The sequence below is a fragment of the Lissotriton helveticus genome, chromosome 5_1 (assembly GCF_964261635.1).
Source record: "Lissotriton helveticus chromosome 5_1, aLisHel1.1, whole genome shotgun sequence".
Classification (NCBI taxonomy): Eukaryota; Metazoa; Chordata; class Amphibia; order Caudata; family Salamandridae; genus Lissotriton; species Lissotriton helveticus.
The window spans coordinates 133,307,532-133,328,932 of NC_136065.1; the positions used below are offsets into that span (position 1 = coordinate 133,307,532).

The 21,401-nt window shown below is 44.8% G+C and overlaps 1 protein-coding gene across 1 annotated transcript in view; it reads left to right on the top strand.

The window, feature by feature from the left end:
- KCNT1 (potassium sodium-activated channel subfamily T member 1) overlaps positions 1-21,401 on the top strand; it is a 739,470-nt gene that overhangs the window by 309,559 nt on the left and 408,510 nt on the right. The window contains exon 8 of the mRNA XM_078640347.1: positions 8,147-8,221. Within this exon, the coding sequence (XP_078496473.1) occupies positions 8,147-8,221 (75 nt within the window). The remainder of the gene's footprint in view (positions 1-8,146; positions 8,222-21,401) is intronic.

Here is a 21,401-nt window from a genome sequence, read left to right on the forward strand (position 1 = left end):
CTTTTTCAAGTTTGTATGTGTAAAAAGTACAGCACATATGCATATTTGGAGAAAAAAAGCCTTCTCTGTGCCGTTACACCTGCCTCAAGGAGGAGTATATTTTTTATGCAAATCCTTGTCTACAATTGTTAGTACATCGACATTTGTATTAAAACCTGTGGTTGGTTGCATGGAAACTTCCATGAACTACCCATGTTACATCCCCTTGATGCAAAGTAGCACTTAGTTCTACTTTGTGTTAATTAAGGACTACTTTCCAGCTCAAAACAAGTTTTGTGCTGGAAAGTAAATCCGAAAACAACACTTTGCACTGGTTTACTATTGTGACAATCCTGACACTAAGTGTTAGTAAATCTGGGCTTGAGTGCCTTTGAAGGTCTTGCATTATTGGCATTGGACGCCCCATTGACTACAGAAGTTTAACCTAGGACATACCTTGGGAGGCGAGCCCAATCAGAACATGACATACAGTCTTCCTGGCAGACATAGACTCACTATTAGTCTTCGACAGATGTGATCGTTTTGCACAATAGATCTACAATTAATGGGATGACATTACAAACAGAGAAGATGGTTTGCAATTTCATTGGCTGTGGCTAAGATACGTAAACCAAGGAGGTGTAAAGCTCCACTCTGCTACTGGTAAGCTTAAGATCGAAGAAATAGCTGTTATAACAAGCTATAAAAAAAATTATTTTTTAGAATTAACGACCAGCCATGTCCATGAAATGTGGGACCACTTTTTCACCTCAAGGACGCCCAATAAATTTGAATCGAACTCTGATCCAGGGTTTTAATAACCTGCAGACAAAACAGGTGGCGGTAGAACCCTTCCATTAAGTTGTTCCTGATAGACCCTTACCAGTCCAAGCTGGTCAGCAGAGACGTTTTAAGGCATGGGCAAAGTGGGATCTGTCCCAGGGCCCTCACTTTTCTAGGGGCCCCACCATTAAACTTTCAGGACAGTCCCAGACAGTGGCATAGTGCAAAATGATGGGACCCCCTTCACAATATGAAAAGAAGCTCCCAAGTCTTTATTATCTCCTAAATATTCAAAGGCTTTGCACTGAATGGGCTCCCCTGAAGGACGGGGTCTCCTTAAATGTTTGGGGGCCAACAATCAGATCACAGTTGCTTTGGGTGTGAATGAGCTGAATATGGATAATACATTCAGAGTTTTCGCAAGTAGGGGACCAAAATGATGTTTGGCCCGGGCCCCCAAAATCCTTAAGATGAGCACACATACATCAATAAGCCACACCTCTGCGTAAGCTGGTTGTCTCTGTTAAGTCCTCTGGCCCAATTATTAAGACAGTGTTGCCGCAGTCATTGGTGTTTTTGGTCACTCTGTTCCCTAAACCTCCAAATTGTGTTCCTAACATATACTTTTCAAAAAGGGTGTTTGTGGGTGCAGATCCTGGCAAAAGGGAATTTTAAGTTGGATAAATAAATATAGTGTACCAGACATACTTGGCAGTAGTGTCCCTGTGCTGGTAAATCCTACATAATGCTGGAGACAAGGCACTTGGGGAGAGATTAACATTTCCTTTCAGACTTCTTCAAAAGTAGCACTATGTTTGTGCAGGGCTTTTTACCAACGTGAACCAGAAATATTTATCCTGTGCACTTCTAGTGTGAACGTGGTCCTCCTAAACACAGCAGGTGCTTTGTCTTGTGTTAGTCCTCAATCTTTTTACCAGTGTACTTTGTACATGAGCGAAAAGTGGCCCAACTAATGGAAAAAGTGAATACTTTGGAACGTATAGAGGACCCTATCCTCAAAATCTGTGTGCCAATAAATGAACTATTTTAGTGGTTTGTAATTCTTACAGTCCCCATTATGCTTAGTAGAATTTCCCTTTAAATTCTCTGTGAATTCAGGAACATATTGTGGAGCAGGGGGGGCGTGTTAAAAAAAGTGGTACAGCAGGTCAGTTCATTACAGGTCCTAACCAACCCTGTAATGTATAATATGGATGTAAGGAGAGTCACAACATGTTCAAACGTTGATAATTAAAAATTATTTGCTTTTCTTTTTTATGGTTTTCCATGTTCACACTCTTCTTTTTCTTCCTAACTTTCTTGTTTTTATTCTTACAGTCTCTACTTAATTTCGTTAGTGTTTTCCTCCATTCCCATTTGTATTGTTACGTTTTAACTCTTCCTTTTTCATTGTGTTCTGTCTTGCTTTCCTTCTTTCCCTTTTCTGTACTTGCTTCTATCCGTCATCCATCTTCTGTACTTGTTTGCTTTTCTTAGATCCCTTTCAATATGAACCACCTTGCCATTATCCTCTCTTTTCTTTTTTAAAGTGTTTTTAAAGTGCTTTCCGTTTCCCGTTTTTAGGTTGCAGCCTACCAGACGGCACCGCTGCTGGTTTGCTAAAAGACATCTTAGGGAGTTTCAGAAAGTTGACCTAGAAATCCCTCTTCCCGTTGATTACCATTGGCTTTGTGGTTTGTAACTCACATTTTCTGGCTTTCTATTTGCTGGCTTTATTTGCTTTAGGTTCTCCATGGTTCAGTTCAAATATCCTGTTACGTAAACCATGCTTACTGTAGTCTTTCACAAACTTCCTTTCTGTAAACAGGGATTTAAATCTTGCTCTTATCTTGTCACACTTGCTCTATATTCAAAGACCAAGGTCAAATGTTAGGTACTGTCTTCTGAGGGCGCTTGTTTACTTTCCGTTCTCTGACTTCAAAGTGAAGTCTTGCTGGATACTGGGGGCAGGAGTTTTTTCCTAGCACACAACAACATTTAATTGAACTAAGGATTTCAGAATATATTAGAGTTAGGAATATAAAATGCTTTAATATGATCAATCAAGTCGTTGCACTAGGTGAAGCAATTGCCACACATTTTCGTTTGTGAACTCTATAGTTTTATGTCGGTGCAAATATAATGGTCATGTAATGGTCATTTCAATTGAAATGTGTTGTCTGTAATGGAAGTGTGCTACTATACCATGGATACTCCACTCTATGCCACTCCATTCTACTATGCACTACTCCACTTCACTCTACTCTGCAGCCCTTCACTTTACACTATTCCACAACACTAAACTCTGGACCACTTCACTCTATGCCACAGCACTCTGCAGCACTCCAATCTAGGCCACACCAATCTTCTCTGCACAACTCCACTCTAAACCACTGTACTCTACGCCACTCTGCAACACTGCACTCTAAACCACTATGCTCTATGTCAATAAGCTCTATGCCAATCCACTTTACTCTGTACAGAGGTAAGTAAAGAAATAAATAAATACAAAAAAATTACATTGCGCACGCTGCAATGAATCTCTTTCAGCCTTAGCCAACACATGTTTTGTCACCTTTATTGGAACTAGCGCGGTAGGGCTGCACTTGCAAGTGAGCATTGTGGTGTACAATAGGAGGGGTGAAAGGGCTAAACAAAGATTTTTGGGCCCAGATCCCGTGCAGAGAGGCATGGGGTGCAGCTCGGTGAACACTGTGGGTGGGCACAGTAGCAGTCTGTTTTGTAGCACGTCATCAGCGCCGTTGTCCTTCGCATGACCTGCCGACCTGGAAGTGTATTTGTCAAGCCGTGGGTCAGTTGAGTTACAGTTCAGTTCTCTGAAAGTCAAAACAGAACTCCAAAAATCCACTAGAGTGCTAACTCTGGCAAATGAGACGCGCAGGGGGTGAGCTGAGTGTAGTAGCAGCACAACGTTAAAACTCCACTCCGCCGGCAGTTGCAGAATTATTGTCAAACTCCGTGTTCCAAGCAGAGCATGGAGTTGGGAAACTCCAAAAACTCTGCCGGCAGAACAGAGTTCATCACCCAGCCCTATTTAGAGCAGCGCAGGCTCACCTCCACAACCTACAATCCCCAGCCAGACAGGAGCCCCAGTAATTAGATTAGTGGAGGGGTTGGAAAGTGAGTGTTATGGAAACTTAGCAACACCGGAGGGTTTCCTTAGCCAGATCTAACCCTCCAGAGACAGCTTCTCCATTTTGGATTTTGGAAGACAAGATAGCCGTACATTTTTGAAAAATGTCTTTTTTAATTTTCTCAAAAAAAGAAAATGGATTTAAAACAATCTCTATATTGCTTAGTAAACCACGTAAGTCTGATGTATTAAATGTGGTCAAATTTAAATGTAATAGCAATGAAAAACAATTTGTGTCAATAATAACATGCAACCACAACTGGGACAATATTGCTGACTTTGTGTTATAATGTATATTGAAGACCAGTATTTCCCATAAAATGTATGAGCAAACATTAACTTTCATGTGATGTATGAATTTGAAGCTGACAGTGTAACACCATGAAATAAATAATCTGTGCCCTAATATAATGGATAGATAGCTGCAATAACACAAACAAACTCTTCTCCATCGTATATGAATTCACAATGCCTGCACCAGCTCCACTGCCCTCACCCCCTCTCTGGAGCTCTGTTCGCAGCTCGCCCATTCTCCCACAAGAAGATTAGCACTATCTATGACAACTTCACACCCCCAACCAAACCCTTCCACCCCAGCAAGACTGCTCAGAGATGAGGGCACGTTTCCAGGAACCATCCGGACCTGTTGGACTACCATCACCCATGCGGACACTGCCACTGTCAGGAGTTCCATCCACTTGGAAGCCCCATTGAACTCTTGACTGTGCTTCTCTATTACAAGACAGCTAGAGCCCATCTGCACCACAATCATCTCAACGGCTCCTTTATCACAGCTATTTTCCTGGACAGCTGGAAACATGCCACCATCTTGCTTCTACTGAAGCAACCCTCTGCAGACCCTTTCCCATCAGCCAACTACACACACCCATCTCACTGCTCCCTACCCAGCAAAAGCCTTGGAGAAATTAATCAGCAACAATTTAGCAAATCACAAATGGACCACAGACATCTCCTGGCCCATCCCAAACAAGTTTCACACTAAGGAATAGAATTGAAACCACCCTCATGTCCGCAGTTGGTGACATCCGGACCAGGGAGGACCAAGGTACACCACGTTCCTTATCATCCTTGATCTCTCCGTGGCCTTTGATACTGTCTCTGACTCGAACCTCATATAATTCCACCAGTCAGAAATGTGTGGAACAGCCCTTCAGTGAATCAGAACCTTCCTCCCAGGATGCACATAGAAAGTCAGCTTTTCTCCCTACACTTGTGAACTCACCGAGCTTGTCTGAGGAGTTTTCTGGGGATGATCACCCAGCCCCACCTCTTTCAATATCTAGAGCCACCACTCGCAACATTGTGGGAACCTTCAGAATCAACATCATCTCACACGCTGATGCACAACTCATTCTCTCCCTCTCCGAGGCTGGCACCAACACCCAAGCAAAGTTCATCATTTTCATATCTGAAGTCACCCTCTGGATGAAGTACAGCTGCTGCAGACTCAACTCAGACGAGTCGGAGGTAGTACTCTTCAAGAAAGATCCGACTCTTTGGTCCTCAGCCTGGTGGCCGCCAGAACTTTCCCTCACTCTAAACCCTTACAGCCAAGCCAAGGACCTGGGAATTGTGGTTGGCAACAAAATACGGATGGCCAGCAAGTCAAGTTATTCACCTCCTTCTGCTTCCATGTCTGCAAGATCCTATGGAAAATCTTCAGGGGGCCTTCCTCTCGACACCTAACGAACAATCACCCAAGCACTTATTGCTAGAAAGCTAGACTCAGAAATGCACTCTACATCGGACTCGGCGCTGCCTTACCAAGTGACTCAAGAACATTCATAATACAGCAGTTAGACTCGCTCTCAATCGCCCCACATGCACCCATATCTCCCCACACCTCAGGGGCCTCCATTGGCTCCCAAAAACCAAGCATTCACATGTGAAATTATTCATGCATCAAAGTACTACACAATTTAGGCCCCACCTAGATGAACAACCACATCAATTTCCTCACCCCCACCAGACACCTCAACTCAGAAAACATCCTACTCACTACTGTCCCCCACATCTTAAAAGCCAGAGCCGCCCGCTGTGCCTTCTTGTCCTAAAGTCTGGAGAGCACTTCCCCTTCACATTAGGGCTTCCAGCTATGTTAAAGAATTCAGCAAGAACCTGAAAGCTTTGCCCTTTACATAGGACCCAGACGGATGTATGACGTTACAACGCATGCTTTTACCACGCATGCCGTTACAACGCAGTTTTTACGACGCATGCTGTTACAACGCATAGCGTTTAGGGGTGCTGCATAGTGAATAGTTTAATTTACTATTCCAACTCCAGTCCCCGTGGATAGTAGGGAAGTTGTTGGATAGTAAATTAAATCTATTCCCTATCCTAGAGCGACCCCCAGCGCAATGCGTTGTTATGGTTTGCGTTGTAATGGTTGCGTCGTAATGGTAGTGCGTTGTAAAAGTATCGTTGTAAAGGCTGTTCACCACCCAGACAGGGCAGCAAGCAGTCCCCCTTGTCATCTACATCAACAATATGTCTAAACAGCATGCCTAATACAAGGACATTGAAAGTATTTTGCCTTTATTTACCACATATTATGTTGTACATGCCAGAAAAAATTAACTGAAGATAAAATATGCAATTGTTTTGAAGCATTGCCCTTCTTTCTTGAGAGAGACCCTACCATTGATAATGTTATTGTTGATGTCATATAGGACATCATTATTAATGTCATCAATTAATTAATTTGAGATGTTATCAATAATGTTATTCAAGGTGGTATTTGTGATGTCATGCATAAGGTCATGAACAGCGCATGAGGTATGGCTTCCTTTGCTAACCATAACGGATGAATTTCAATAGTTCTTAGGTTTTGTGTGCTATTCTTGAAGAATTTACCCCGTACCTTATATAACAAGAACCCCTGTAGAACAATTATGTGTCCAGAGAGATTTCTGATCAGTGGGCAAATAGTAGAATTTTATGCGCAAATTGGGACTGCAAATAATCTAGAAAACAGCGAGATTTATATTTACAAAATGGGATTACGAGTTATCCTGGGAACATTGCTCATCTGATGTTTTCTGTAAGGACATTTTCATTTAGGGAAACAGAGAAAGAGGGAAGAGGTTGGTGTAGAAAACAAATATTTTGCATCATATGCGTCAATCCAAGGGAAAAAAAGCAGAGTGGGAATATTACACCCAGTAATCACCACTGAGTGCATTATTTCCGCTCCCGATCCTATACAGCTCCTTAAGAGCATCCTAGTATTTAAACGACTTCTCCAGCTGTGCCTATTATTTATGTTTGAAGTAATGCTCTTATAGACACAGCATATGCTTCACGCGTTTTGTTTATGTGTGCATGGTGTCAGTCAGTTACATTTCATGGAATTTAATCCACATCACATTATAGGTAGTTTCGTGTAGTTCCATACTGGGACACTTTCAGATTAATGCCTTCCATATTTATAGAGATCACATTTGATTTTATTCTTCAAAAAGTCTGCCACCATTATTGTATGAAGGATGGTATAATGTAAGAGTTTTCTCAGAGTTGACTATATCTATTTAATTATTCGACCTTTTATTGTTTTCTCTGACTTAGCTTTCAAGGGTCAACATCTTATACTATTAAACCTAACACAATTGTTGGGGAACACCCTTTGTGTATTTCATCTAGCCTGTGGTTTACCTGCCAGAGGCTAATTCATTCACATTCATTGCATTTTCTTTGACTTCAATTTGAGCTGGATAGTTATGGACAACCGTACGCATGGTCGGTATTAAAACATTTTCATTGCTTTTGCGATTAGAGCCTGGTAGGGTTTTTGGTTTTACAAATCAAGGATAAAGAAGAATGGATTAACCCTGTAGAAGAGGGCTATTTTATGGTATCTGTGAAGAGTTGGACTTGGGCAAATTGCTCAATCTCAGTCTGAGATGTAGTAAGTACAAGTGTTAAGTGAACTGCGCCAACGAACTGGACACTGAGTCCATGTTGATGACGTATCTTTGCCATTTACGCATCATTGGCGAAGATAGTTTGGGTTCCATATGAGGGCATATTTAAGTTTATTAAGGTTTGTTATCAAAATTGGCAAAGAAAGCCTTTGAGAAATATCACCCATTGTTTAATGATACAAAAGCCACGAAGAGCCAAAGAGATGCTACATTTATATTCCTATGTCTATGACTAAAACTGCATCAAAAGTCTAACTGTGACCCTCTTTCTATCTTCTCTCTTTAGGGTAACATTTGGGAGCAAATATTTCGCATCTCATTCATCTTGGAAATGATCAACACAGTGCCCTTCATCTCAACAGTAAGTATGATTAATATTTCTAACAGGCCAATGATATGTTAAAATATCTTCGATAAAAGATTTCAGTCTCAGTGTATGAGGGAGGAGTTCTCTTCTTGATTTTTTTTATTGTGGTTTGAACATTTAATCAATACATTCACGATACCTGTGTTTCATGATCAAACGGGGCTTTGAAATGGATAACTCCTTGGTGGCCATATAGTTGCTATATCAAATGTGATATTTAGAGCGCGAAACGTTGTGCATCTGGAATAACTGTTAACTGGTAAACAACAAATAAAATAAGAGGCTATTGCTTAATGGAAGCATCTGACTTTTTTTGCGGCTAATTTAATATCTTTAATTTATTGTTTAAGTTTTGAAATATGTTACTTCGGTTTGAAGAATTTTAGTTGGTATGATAATGGCTTTCCTGTTAGCAAACTTCTAAAAATTTAATGAAAGTAAGTGTAAGTTTGTGCCTTTCCAAAATAGTAGTGAGATAGAATTCTTAAGGTTCTAGGGGCCTAATTACAAAGATTAGTTTATACATGAGTAAATCTGCAAGTGTATTTGTACTCTTTGCAGTAAATGTACTATTTTTGGCTATTCACAAATTTCCTAATGTAGACTTACATGTCCAAATTTAGGGTTGTATGATGGTACAGCACATTCCGTTGCAACGCATGCCTTTACCACGCATGCGTTACAACGCAAATACCTGTACCACCCTGTCAGAGGGTAGTGGGGTACAGAGCACGAGACCACGGTAATTCAACCTTTGGGATTGTTTTATTGGGTAGTACCAACGATCAAAATCAAAGTCTTAGGCGATTAAGTTAGCCTTGTCCTGTATTGTCCAATCATCCAGGTTTGATCAGGCCTCCATCTTGCTTCTCTTGGTGTTCCGGGGGTCTTTGAGCCTCAGAAGGGAAAAGAAAACCGGGGATTAATAACTATGCTGGTCTCAATGCAGCTGTGCTACCGTCACCAAGGTGTGTGGAAAAAAGGGTTTTTTATTGTGCAAGGCTTTTTATCGGGTTTTCTTTTCACCTCCCGACGTGCCCGACCTCCCACCTCCCTTTGACGTTCTACCTCCCACCTCCCCACACACCCCACCAGAATGCCCCCTGCAACGGCACTTGCCTTGGGCTACGGCCCGCCTATCGGACCGCAGCGTAGGGACCCGTGGCGTCTTCTCCCTCCTTCAGCCCACCGGGTCTGAAAGCGGTATACAGAACGCTGTCTGGGCTCGCCCTCTGCTTGTCTTCGGTCCTGGCGACGTCCCGCTCCATCCCGCGTCTTCTCTCTCCGCTTTGACCTCCCCACTCTCTGCTCCTCGGTCCTCCTCCGCTCTCCACTCACTCTCTGCTCTTCGGTCCTCCTCCGCTCCCCTCTCGCTCTCCGCTCTTTGGTCCTCCTCCGCTCTCCTCTCGCTCTCCTCTCGCTCTCCGCTCTTTGGTCCTCCTCCTCCAGGTGCTCCGCTTTCTCCTCGCTGTCACCGCACACCGTCCGTTCTCTGCCTCTGCCTCTTATCCTCGCCTCTGCTCCATTCTCTTCCGCTTGTTGACATGACTCCTCACCTTTCAGCCCGTTGAATGCTAGAATGCTGCCGCACACTTCCGGATTCGTGTTTGGTGGCAACCAGGAAGTCTGGGTTTGTTCCGCGGTGGAAGGCTTCTCCTGCTCCTCCTCCCCACACATCTCCCCCGTTAAGAACGGACGGGGTGGCCACTCGGGGTAGGGATGCCGGAATAAATAGTCAGCGCAGATCTGTTTGGAACCGGGAACATGCAGTGTCTGAAACGAAAAAGGTTGCAAGGACATGAACCATCAAAGGATGCGCTGGTTGGTGTCCTTGTTTCATGCTAGCCAGGTTAGGGGGGCATGGTTTGTCAACAAAGTAAATGAACGCCCTAGAAGGTAGTACTGCAGGGCTTTGACTGCCCATTTGATGGCCAGGCATTCTTTTTCAATTGTGGAGTAATTTAGTTCTCTGGGAAACAGTTTTCTACTTATGAATAGAATTGGTATCAGTTCTCCATTAGGGTTGGGTTGTTGAGGGACAGTACCTAGGCCAATTCCTGAAGCATCGGTCTGTAGCACGAAGTGTTTTTGAAAGTTTCGACAACGTTAGATGGGGGTTGAACAGATCACAGCTTTAAGGTTTTGAAAACTCTCTTCGTGCCTCTGACCCCATGTTTTAATACGGGTAGGTTGGGTATTGGCTAGAAGGTCGGTAAGGGGCCCGTAATAGCCGATAAACCCCAGGAAGGATCTGACCTCTTTTTTTGTTTTAGGACTAGGAATCGCCTTTACTGCCTCTATTTTACTCATCTGTGGTTTTATATGGCCACCCTGAATAGTATATCCCAAGTAATGTATGGAATCAGTTGCCAACAGTGATTTTCTTGGATTGATTCTCAGCCCGGCGTTCTGGATTGCTGAGAATACCTCAAAGAGCTGTTTTAAGTGGTCCTCCCAGGTTGTGCTAAATACTATAATGTCGTCAAGATACGCAGCTGCATAGTCTCGGTGTGGTTGGAGGAGGTGGTCCATGAGCCTCTGAAATGTAACCGGGCGCCGTGTAGGCCAGAGAATAATACACAGAAATGGTAGAGGCCGGAGGGGGTTGAAAAGGCCGTTATTTCTTTTGCCTGCGGTGATAAGGGGATCTGCCAATAACCTTTCGTAAGGTCTAGGGTTGTCATGTAGGTGGCAGCCTCTAATTTCTCTAGTAACTCATCGACCCGTGGCATCGGGTAAGAGTCAAACTTGGTAACATTATTAACGTGTCTAAAGTCAATACAGAAGCGTAGGCTTCCGTCGGGTTTTGGCACGATCACTATGGGTGAGCACCAGTTGCTAGTAAAGGGTTCTATAATGTTAGCCTGCAACATGGCGGATACCTCTTTTTCTACTGCCTTTCTCCAGGCCTCAGGTATGCGATATGGTTTCTGCTTGATAATGGTGTTATTCAAAACCACGGTATCGTGTTGTGCTATCGAAGTCAATCCAGGGGTAGATGAAGAGTCCAGGAAACGAGGGTGGCCTTTAATTGGGCTCGTTGGGTTGGGTTTATCACCTCTCCTAGGGGGGCTTCCTCTGGTGGTGATGTCTCAGTTGGGGATCACAGGAATGCTCAAGAGTTTCTGCGTATTAACCAGAAAAAAAGACTGACCCTCTCCCTTAGATTCAGGGGGTTCTACCCATTTTTTAAGATGGTTTACGTGATATATTTGTTTTCCCCCTGGATGCATGGGTTGGAGTACGCTATATGTGAAAGGGGATATCTTTTTTTCTATAATGTAGGGTCCTTGCCATTTGGACAATAGCTTATTGTCAGAGGAGGGAAGGAGTAAGAGAACTTTGTCTCCGGGCTGGAAAGTTCTAATCTGACAGTTACGGTCATAAAGACGTTTTTGAGCTGTTTGGGCCGTTTCCATATGGTCATGGACCATACCCCATATGTGAGAAATTGAATTTTTTAAGTTGGCTGCATATTGGGGAAGTGGTTTACCCTCCTCCTCTTCCTCCTCCCACTGTTCTGCTGCCATATCCAGCAAGGTTTGGGGTCTTCTGCCGAAAAGAATTTCAAAGGGGGAATATCCTGTGGACTTTTGCTCGTAGGTTCTTATGGCAAACATTATGAGGGGTAGTTGCTGATCCCAGTTCCTTCCTGTGTCTGAGATGACCTTGCGGAGCATGTTCTTTATGGTCTTATTTTATCGCTCCACAAGGCCATCTGTTTGGGGATGATAGACAGAAGTCCATATTTGCCTAATACCCAGGATCTCATATATTTGGGCTATCAAGCGGGACATAAAGGGGTCCCCTGATCAGTGAGGATTTCCTCAGGAAACCCTACTTGTGAGAACAAAGTGATCATGGCTCTGGCTATCACAGGAGTAGTCATGGAGGACAGGGGAAACGCTTCAGGATATCTGCTGGGATAGTCGACAACCACTAACAAATATTTATGGCCTCTTGCTGAGGGAGTAAGGTGCCCCACTAGGTCCATGCCCACACGTTTAAGTGGCACGTCGATGATGGGAAGAGGGTATAAGGGGGACTCCATTCCAGCGGGATTGGAGTATTGGCGCCGGGTACATGCCGCACAATACTTGGCAACATCTTTATAAACACTGGGCCAATAGAACTTATTTAGCAAATACGGGAGGGTCTGTTCTTTTCCATAATGTCCTCCCCCTGGATAATTATGGGCTAGTTCCAAACCAATGCTACGAAAGGACAGGGTTACTAAGAGCTGGGTCGTTAGTGTCTCACCCCTTTTTGTAGCTCTATACAACAATCCTCATTGTACAAAAAAATAGGGTCCGACCTTATCGTTGTCCTGTTCTTGTACTTGTTCTTAAGCATGGAGTAATGTATTGTCGTCCATCTGGGCTGACCGGAAGCTAGGGGCAGGTCCCACCACGTCTGCAAGGGTCACAGGAAAAACATGTTGTTGCCAGAGAAAACAAGGTTTTGGCTCTTCGTTTTTCATTTTTACTTTTACGGTCTTTCCCTACTATCCCTTCTACTTCACTGTCTCCAAACGGGGCTTCCCTCCACCAGTTTGTTGTGTCTTTCTTGGCTTCGTCGATATAGTAATCGAACCGGGGTGATCCGTCCTTATAATGATAGCGTCTGGCAGAGAGGGAATTACGCCTACTCTGCGCAAGTGAGGGTCGTTAGATACATCCAGTAACACTTCCGCTACCGGATACCCTATGGTGTTACCGTGAACACAGTTTACGTACACTGTCTCATTATTTTGTATTTGCTGAGGGCTCACTAAGGTTTTGTCAACTATGGACACATGACAACCCGTGTCCAATAAGGCCTGTTGTTTTCTTCCATTGAGAAGTACTTCTCTCTTATACTGGCAATGTCCTTTGCCTTGGGGACAGGGGTTTTAGTTAGGCCAGTACGGAATTTGGGTGCCCTGTGATTAGCACAGGCCAAGTCCACCGCTACAGTAGGGTTAATGTTGGGATGTTGCTTGATCCAGGAGTGAGTGGTAGGTGGTAAGGCATCCAGAAACTGCTATAAAAAGACCTTAGCATTCAGGTCCTCTATGGAGGTCTCGTGGGGAGCCAGCCACCGGGTGCCTAGATCTCGAATCCGATAGTACAGGGCCCGGGGGTTGTCCCCCCGGTTCCACCGTTCTTTTCTCAATTTGGCCCGATAATACTCTTAATCGCAACCAAGTCTCTCGAGAATGGCCCTTTTTATGTCATCGTAGGGTGTTCTACCTGCAGGATTTGCAGCCTGGTATGCAGCCTGTAACTCGCCTGCAAGGAGGGGAGCTATATATTGGCTCCATCTTTCCCTGGGCCAGGTAGCAGTCGTTGCGACCCGTTCAAAGTTTGTAAAAAAGGCATCTGGGTCGTCCTCTTCCTGGAATTTTTGTAACACTGAACTAGGTACGTTGGGATGGCTTCGGGTGTTGGCTATAACATCAGTAAGGCGCAGAATGGCCGTACCCTATATCTGTTGGTTTGTGGTGAGGAGGGTGGCCTGCTCCTTTAGTGCATCTTGTAGGGCCTCCCTCTCTGTTTTGGCTGTTTGTGTCTGCTGTTCAAAAACGATCTGAAGGTGTCTCTGACCCTCTGCTAGCTGGGTAATGACATTTTCAACTGGGAGAGGCACGGGCTGCTGTGACATGTCGTCACTGTACTATCCCACTTCTGACACCAAATTTGTCAGAGGGTAGTGGGGTACAGAGCACAAGACCACGGTAATTCAACATTTGGGATTGTTTTATTGGGTAGTACCAACGATCAAAATCTTAGGCGATTAAGTTAGCCTTGTCTGTATTGTCCAATCGTCCAGGTTTGATCAGGCCTCCGTCTTGCTTCTCTTGGTGTTCACGGGGTCCTTGAGCCTCAGTAGGGAAAAGAAAACCGGGGATTAAAAACTGTGCTGGTCTCAATGCAGCTGTGCTACCGTCACCAAGGTGTGTGGAAAAAAGGGGTTTTTATTGTGCAAGGCTTTTTATCGGGTTTTCACCTCCGGACGTGCCCGACCTCCCACCTCCTTTTGACGTTCTACCTCCCCACACACCCCACCAGAATTCCCCCTGCAACAGCACTTGCCTTGGGCTACGGCCCGCCTCTCGGACCGCAGCGTAGGGACACGTGGCGTCTTCGCCCTCCTTCAGCCCACCGGGTCTGGAAGTGGTATACAGAACGCTGTCTGGGCTCGCCCTCTGCTTGTCTTCGGTCCTGGCGACGTCCCGCGACGTCCCGTGTTGTCTCTCCGTTTCGACCTCTCCACTCTCTGCTCCTAGGTCCTCCTCCGCTCTCCTCTCGCTCTCCGCTCTTTGGTCCTCCTCCGTTATCCTCTTGCTCTCCGCTCTTCGGTCCTCCTCTGCTCTCCTCTCGCTCTCCGCTCTTCGGTCCTCCTCCTCCAGGTGCTCCGCTTTCTCCTCGCTGTCACCATCCGTTCTCTGCCTCTGCCTCTTATCCTCGCCTCTGCTCCATTCTCTTCCGCTTGTTGATGCAACTCCTCCTCTTTCAGCCAGTGGAATGCTAGAGCGCTGCTGCACACTTCCAGATTCGTGTTTGGTGGCAACCAGGAAGTCTGGGTTTGTTTTGCGGTGGAAGGGTTCTGCTGCTCCTCCTCCCCACACACCCATAACCTTTTCCACGCTTTTTTGTTATTACCACGCATGCCTTTACAACAATTTTTGTTGTAAAGGCATCTATGGTAAAAGCCCTATGCGTGATAAAGGTTTTCTCTCCCATCCTCCCTTAACCTGGTTCCTGTTGCCCCTCCTCCAACCCCAGATCCCAGCCCATGTTAAAATACTCAACCCCAGCCCTGATCACTAAAAGTACATCTCAGCGTGCCTCCCCCACTTGACCCCAAGTCCTTTTTAAAAGTACCTGATCCGATCCCTGCCCAAGCCCCAAGACTGAACCACAGCACGACCCGCCCACTCCCTGAGCCCTTTTTTAAAAATAACCGACCCCTGCCCTGAGCCCTTAAACCCCCCCAGGCACTTTTTAAAACTAAAAACATCCCCAGTCTAAAACCCTATATCGAGGCCCAATGCCCCTTACCTCTACAGGATGACAAGGCTCGTCTTCTCAGGTGAGCCATGGCGCAGATCGTCAGGAGGAAGCAAAAGGCTCTCCATTTCCTCTGATGATACCACTGCCACTGCGACTGTACCTGGACCACAACAACTACAATGACATCAATAGCACCAGTCTGTTCCTCGCAGTAGACCTTGCAACAACTAGTTGAACTGCAGCTTGATGTAATAATTTCAATGCTTTTGCATTGGATTCGTGAGGGACACCTAGTAACGACTAGTTGAACTGCAGCTCTTTATAGAATTTTTTGATATTGGATACCATAATATTCACTGCCCACTGCTAATCTTGTCCCATAATGCTTTGCAGGGCCTTTAGTTGGGATTGTATTTTTGCCCATAACTGTGCTTGGGGTGATTAAAAGGATGGAGCCACCACTGAATCTTTCAGCATGATATTCTCTTTGTGTTCAAGGCAGATGGGGTCCCCCAGGTTAGGGGGACAACAAAATCATCACCTCTCCCATTGCCTGATATTTTTCATTTTCAAAGTTCACTTTTGTGAATTGGTTATATGCTTTTTAACATGTAAATTTGCTTTATCAAAGCATTTGTGGGTGCAGTTTAGTAGCTGACTGCTACGTGGAGGAACTGAGTTGTTAACTGAATTCCGTGTTTTTAATGGAATGCGTAGTTAACAAATCTCCGCAAACTCCTGTAGGGGAGCAAAGTTTATTGCCCAAGGTTAGCATTTGATAGTGTGGATCACTCCATCCTGCTCAAGAGGAAGCTGGTATAGAAGAAAAATCCATGGAATGGCGCAGCTCTATCTATCTGACCGCAAACAGGCAGTACAACTTCCTCCTTTTCTCTCCAGCTTCATCACACTAAAGCAGGGAATTCCTGTGGGCTCTTCTCTTTGTCCCACCATGTTTAATGTATACATCTAGCCTTTCATAAAACTCAATTATGGGTTGGGAATCAAATGCATTAATTATGCAGACAACATGTCTGCTGAGAGCCTCATTCAACCCAAGCTCTGTGGGGTAGTTTAACTTTTTTCATCAGTGCATGATGAGAATAGTTAATTGGCTTAAAAACAACTAACTGCAGTTTAAGGCTAGCAAGACGGAGACCATGCACTGCCAGGTGGAGAGGGCAGGTGTTAGCACATCTACATGATTTCGGGCCGACAGGAGATAGGTCAATTCCTGTATTAACGGACTCGGTATGAGAGCTGGGGGGACAACTAGACTCCACAATCTCATTAGTAGACCTTGCAAAGAAGACATTCAATATCTGCTAAGCTCATATGAGAGTTTTGCGTAATATCTTTCCACTTCTTCTGACCAGGTGGCACTCCCGCATCATCGGCGCACCTGAGCTTGAATTTATGAGAGGCATTCTAATAAAAATAAAATTAAATGCCTCTCACAAATTCAAACTACAGCTGCCAAACTGGCGCTTGGACAGAAATGGAGCTCCTCCTCCTTTACAGACCTTGATTCCTTGCTGGCTGCCAGGGAAAAAGAGAATTTCTTTTAAAGAAGTATACTTGATGCACATACAGTCTACCAGAGGCACCTCTCACCTTGGCAGATAGGATTAGTCCATACCAACCAGGCAGATTACTCCGCTCAGCCTCTGTGCCTAAACCCAAGATTCCTAAGTGCAGGAAATCAAGAACCGGAGGCAGAGCCTATTCAATTCAGGGTCCCAAACTGTGGAGTAGTAGACCTACACACATTTGACTGACTCAGGACCATTTATCATTCAGGAATCTCCTGAAAATGTAGATCTACAGGCAGTAGTTTCTCCCCTCGGGATGGTCAGGCATATGTCCTGCAGTGACAGGGTACCTGTGGGTTGCCGTTACACTTAACAATGTATTAAAAATAATTTGTACTCTAGAACTAACAAACTAAAATGCTAAATCACATTAGCTCTTAGAGATATATATGATATAAATTACAATTATAATATAATATAAATTTAAAAGTCTAAACAGTTTAATAATTGTAACATTATTTCATATGGGGTGTTACATCTAGTCCCTGCCTCAATTATTTTCTACTGGAGTATTTTGCAATACCTTTGAATGCACTTGTGTTACTTACTCCGAGGTTGGGCTGGAGTACGTTTACTACTGTTTAGTCACCCCTAGGGCAGTTGTAACTTTAGAATTGACTGAATAGCAATGGTCTTACTCTTTTGTGGGTGATTGTTTGTGTCGGTAGTATGTGATGTAATAGAAAAACAATGTCATATAATACCATCACTGAGAAGCTATTTCACCTCAACTGTTTAATGGAAATAATCATAATGAGTGGCTTTTTACCATGTTATAGAAACCAATTCATAGAGTGTCTTTTTGTTCAAAATTGCCTTTTGCATGCTTTATTTTTTAAAGTGTAAATACAATGGTTGCATAGCTCACTTTCACTAACCGTTTTGATTGAGGTATTTACTTAAAGGGACATAAGTTCAGATTTATGCCCTTTACCATGTCAAACAATTACATCGGATGCTTCTAATTCACTGCCCCTCAGCACCCCTGAACACCATCTATCCTTGACCCCTCACAACCTCTAATCACCATCAATCTTTGTCCCTTAAAAGCCCCTCACCACAACTAAACTACAGTAATCTCTGAACTCTGAAAGCCATTACTACAGCTAACTCCACCCATCCCAAAATCTTTAAATCTCCTCACTCCACCTAAACTCTACCCAACCCTGAACCCTAAAAGCTATTTCTCCTCCTTCACTCCAACCATCCCTGAACCATAAAGCTAGGCCTGGGTGGTGCTAGCGAAGTTTCACTCTGCAGAAATCCGTGGAGTTGCCGAAAAACTCTGCCAAATTTCGCTGAGTTCTGAGAGGGCAGAGTATTGCTCAGCCACCCCTAATGAAGTCCCCTTGGCTTCAGAGGATCATTGGGGGCCAAGAACCCCTATTGTTGTTGCAAGTAAGTCTCCCACAGTGGAATTGCTTAGACACTGTTGGGGGCCCTGCCCCCTTTCTCAACCACTCTGCGAAGGGGCCTCCTGGTGCACTACTGTTTGAGGGATGAAGTCCCCTTGGCTGCTGAGGATTGTTGGGGGCCAAGAACCCCCATTGTTGCGACAAGTAAGTCCCCCACAGCCAGGTTTGGATTGGGATCAAAAATAGGTCCGGGCACCCAAAACAAAATGGTCCACATTTGCGGATTGTGCGATTTCGCAAAACACTGCTGCCATGTTTTAAGTATTATGAAAGGGGGAAGGGGAGTTCTCTAAAAGAGGCCTGTTTTGTTAACTTTGCTGAGATAAAAAAAGGCAAATCTTGCAAAGACTCTTTGTGCATGAATTAGTTCACAATTGTGAACCACACCTGAATATAAGTCAGCCCCCTGCTTGATCTGCATACATTCATGGGCCATCCCAGCGTGGGACTGGGAATGACACCTCTGCCCCATTGACAAAAGGGAGCTAATAGAGGCCCATCTGGATCCAGAAAGGCCGCTAAGGTCCCCACTGGGCCTATGGCGACATCTGAACAGCACAGAAAAAGCTCAGCAAGCTAGACAAAAAAGCGGTCAACAGTTGCAACTCAGTCCATCACCCTTCACCAGAGTGCCTACTTTACCAATCTGACCCTGCCCACAGTGGGATTGCTGAGACAGAGTCGTAGGCCAACCCTGTTTCTCAACCACTCAAAGGAGCATCCTGGAGCACTACTGGTTGGGGTATGAAGTCCCCTTCACTACTGAGGGTCATTGGGGCCAAGAACCCCTATTGTTGCCGCAAGTAAGTGCCCCACAGCGGGATTACTGAAACATCATTGGAGGCCCGCCCCCTTTCTCAACCACTCTACAAAGGGGCCATCTGGCACACTACTGGTTGGGATATGAAGTCCCCCTGGCTGCTGAGGGTCGTTGGGTGCTAAGAACCCCTATTGTTGCCACAAGTAAGTGCCCACCAGCATGATTGCTGATTTGTTATTGAAGGCCTCACCCCCTTTCTCAACCACTCTGCAAAGGGTCCTTCTGGCACACTACTGGTTGGAGGATGAAGTCCCCTTAACTGCTGAGGGTTGTCGGGGGCCATACACCGCTAGTGTTGCCTCTAAAAACTCCTCACCACACCCAATATCTATCCATCCCTGACCCCTAAAAACCCTTAACGCCCTTAAAAATCACCCTTCCATTACCCCTAAAAAACCCTCACCACACCTATAATACTGTTTCGATCCCTGGGCCCCAAAATCCCCTTCTATCTATACTCCACCCATCCATGAACCCTTAAAACCCCTCACAACCCTAAACTCTGCCCATCCATAAACCCTACAACTCCCCAACACCCCCACAGTCCAACCATTCTTAACCCTCCAAACAACTTCACCATCCCTAAACTCCATCCATCCCTGAACACTTAAAAACATGTATTTGCCTGAACTCAACCCATTCCTGACTCCTAAAAACCCCTGATCATCCTGAAACATTACTGATCCCTATACCCCAAAACTCCTCACTAGTCCTAAACTCCACCCATGCTTAATGTAATTTTGTTTTTTTCCTTAAAATTATCCTTTCTGTGAAATGTTTCCTTTAATGTTCTTTTTATTTGTACTTCATTAAGTTATTTTCTTAAATTTGATTTTCCTTGATTTATTTTCCTTCAATGTTGTTTCTCAGTTTTTGTTTTTTTCCATGAATTCACATTCATCAGTTTTTTGTATGCCCCTCCCTAACTGCTCCCTAAGCCTTTGCTTATCCCATCATTAACCTCTCCTATTTGTTGGTGGCTAATTCCTATTTTACCATCAATCACTGCAGAAACACTCCCGCATTTACTAAGTAGTAAACCTATATGTGTAGAGATGTCCTCATAGAAAATGTAGCAGAAGTGGAAGTGGAGATTACCATCCATAAGTTTGTAACTGCATATTATAGTGATTAAGTAGTACTACCATAGTACTATTTTTCATACTTCAAAATGCAGTTTGTGAATCAGGCCCTTTGTGTTTTAATGGGCTAAGCAAAGATCTGCTTGCAACATTGCTGTGGAAAACTAACAAGAGATGACATACAAAGCCATTTGCACATTTAAGTTCAACTTGCACAGGCAGAATGAAGGAATTCTAACTGCAAGATATTACATTGTAGTAGAAAGCCCTTTTATACATGTGTAATAATACCAGAGGTGCTGGCATGGATTGGGGTTCACAGAGAGGGTGGGTGGTGGGGTCTTAAATAAAAAATTAAATTAAACTTACCTCCTCCCAGCATCCTCCTCGCCACATCCTCCTCACCGTATTTCTAATACTCGTCCCTCCAGCCGAAACAGGAAGCACCCAGGAAGCACCCAGGCTCCCATGAGCCAATCACCGCGTTGCAAAGCAGTGTTGTGATTGGTCTGAATGACTTGGTTCGTCTCTCAGACGGGGACTTGGGGCCTGGGCATGTTCTCTATCCAGTCTGTAATGCAGCCTGGGAGGAGAACATGCTAATTGCACATGAAAGTTTGGCTGGCCCGAGACGGCTAGCCAAACATTCATGCGCAGTTGGGGAATGAAAACCACTCTTCCCCTGCTCTGGCAACAGAGCAGCCCTGGCCCGCCTTGTGAAGCCAGGCATCCATGCGCTGCTGGGGCCCTTGTGGAGATTAAGCAAGCTATTGCCCAGAGTCACGGAGTGGGGCCCATGATTAGAATAGGCACCGAGGCGAGAATTATCAGGTCCGGGAAGATTGAGTCCAAGAGCCGCTGAGGCGGGAATTGAAACCTGGTCCCATGCCAGACCTCTGCATCAGGGTGTGCCGCTCTAACCATTGAGCCACGCTTCTCCTTAGCGGAGGAGCCGCCACTGGTTGAGAGAAGGAAAATATCATCAAAGGCAGCCAATCCCAGGAGGGACTCTTCCGGGTTTGCCCGTAACTGTACTCAGGCACTTTATTAAGCATAACCAAAGGGGATGATGGACGGAGTGTTGAACATTGCAAGCACTCACCCCCAGTCAACTGATCTGGGTTTAATCCACGATCATTCGTTAGCTCACTCCGCCACCCCAGTTCAGACATGGCTATATGCAAATCAGTCTGACCCTGTGCATCATGGGAACAGTCCAGCCCGAACTGCCAATCCATGTCTTCCCTGGACCGGAAACAATGATCCTGGG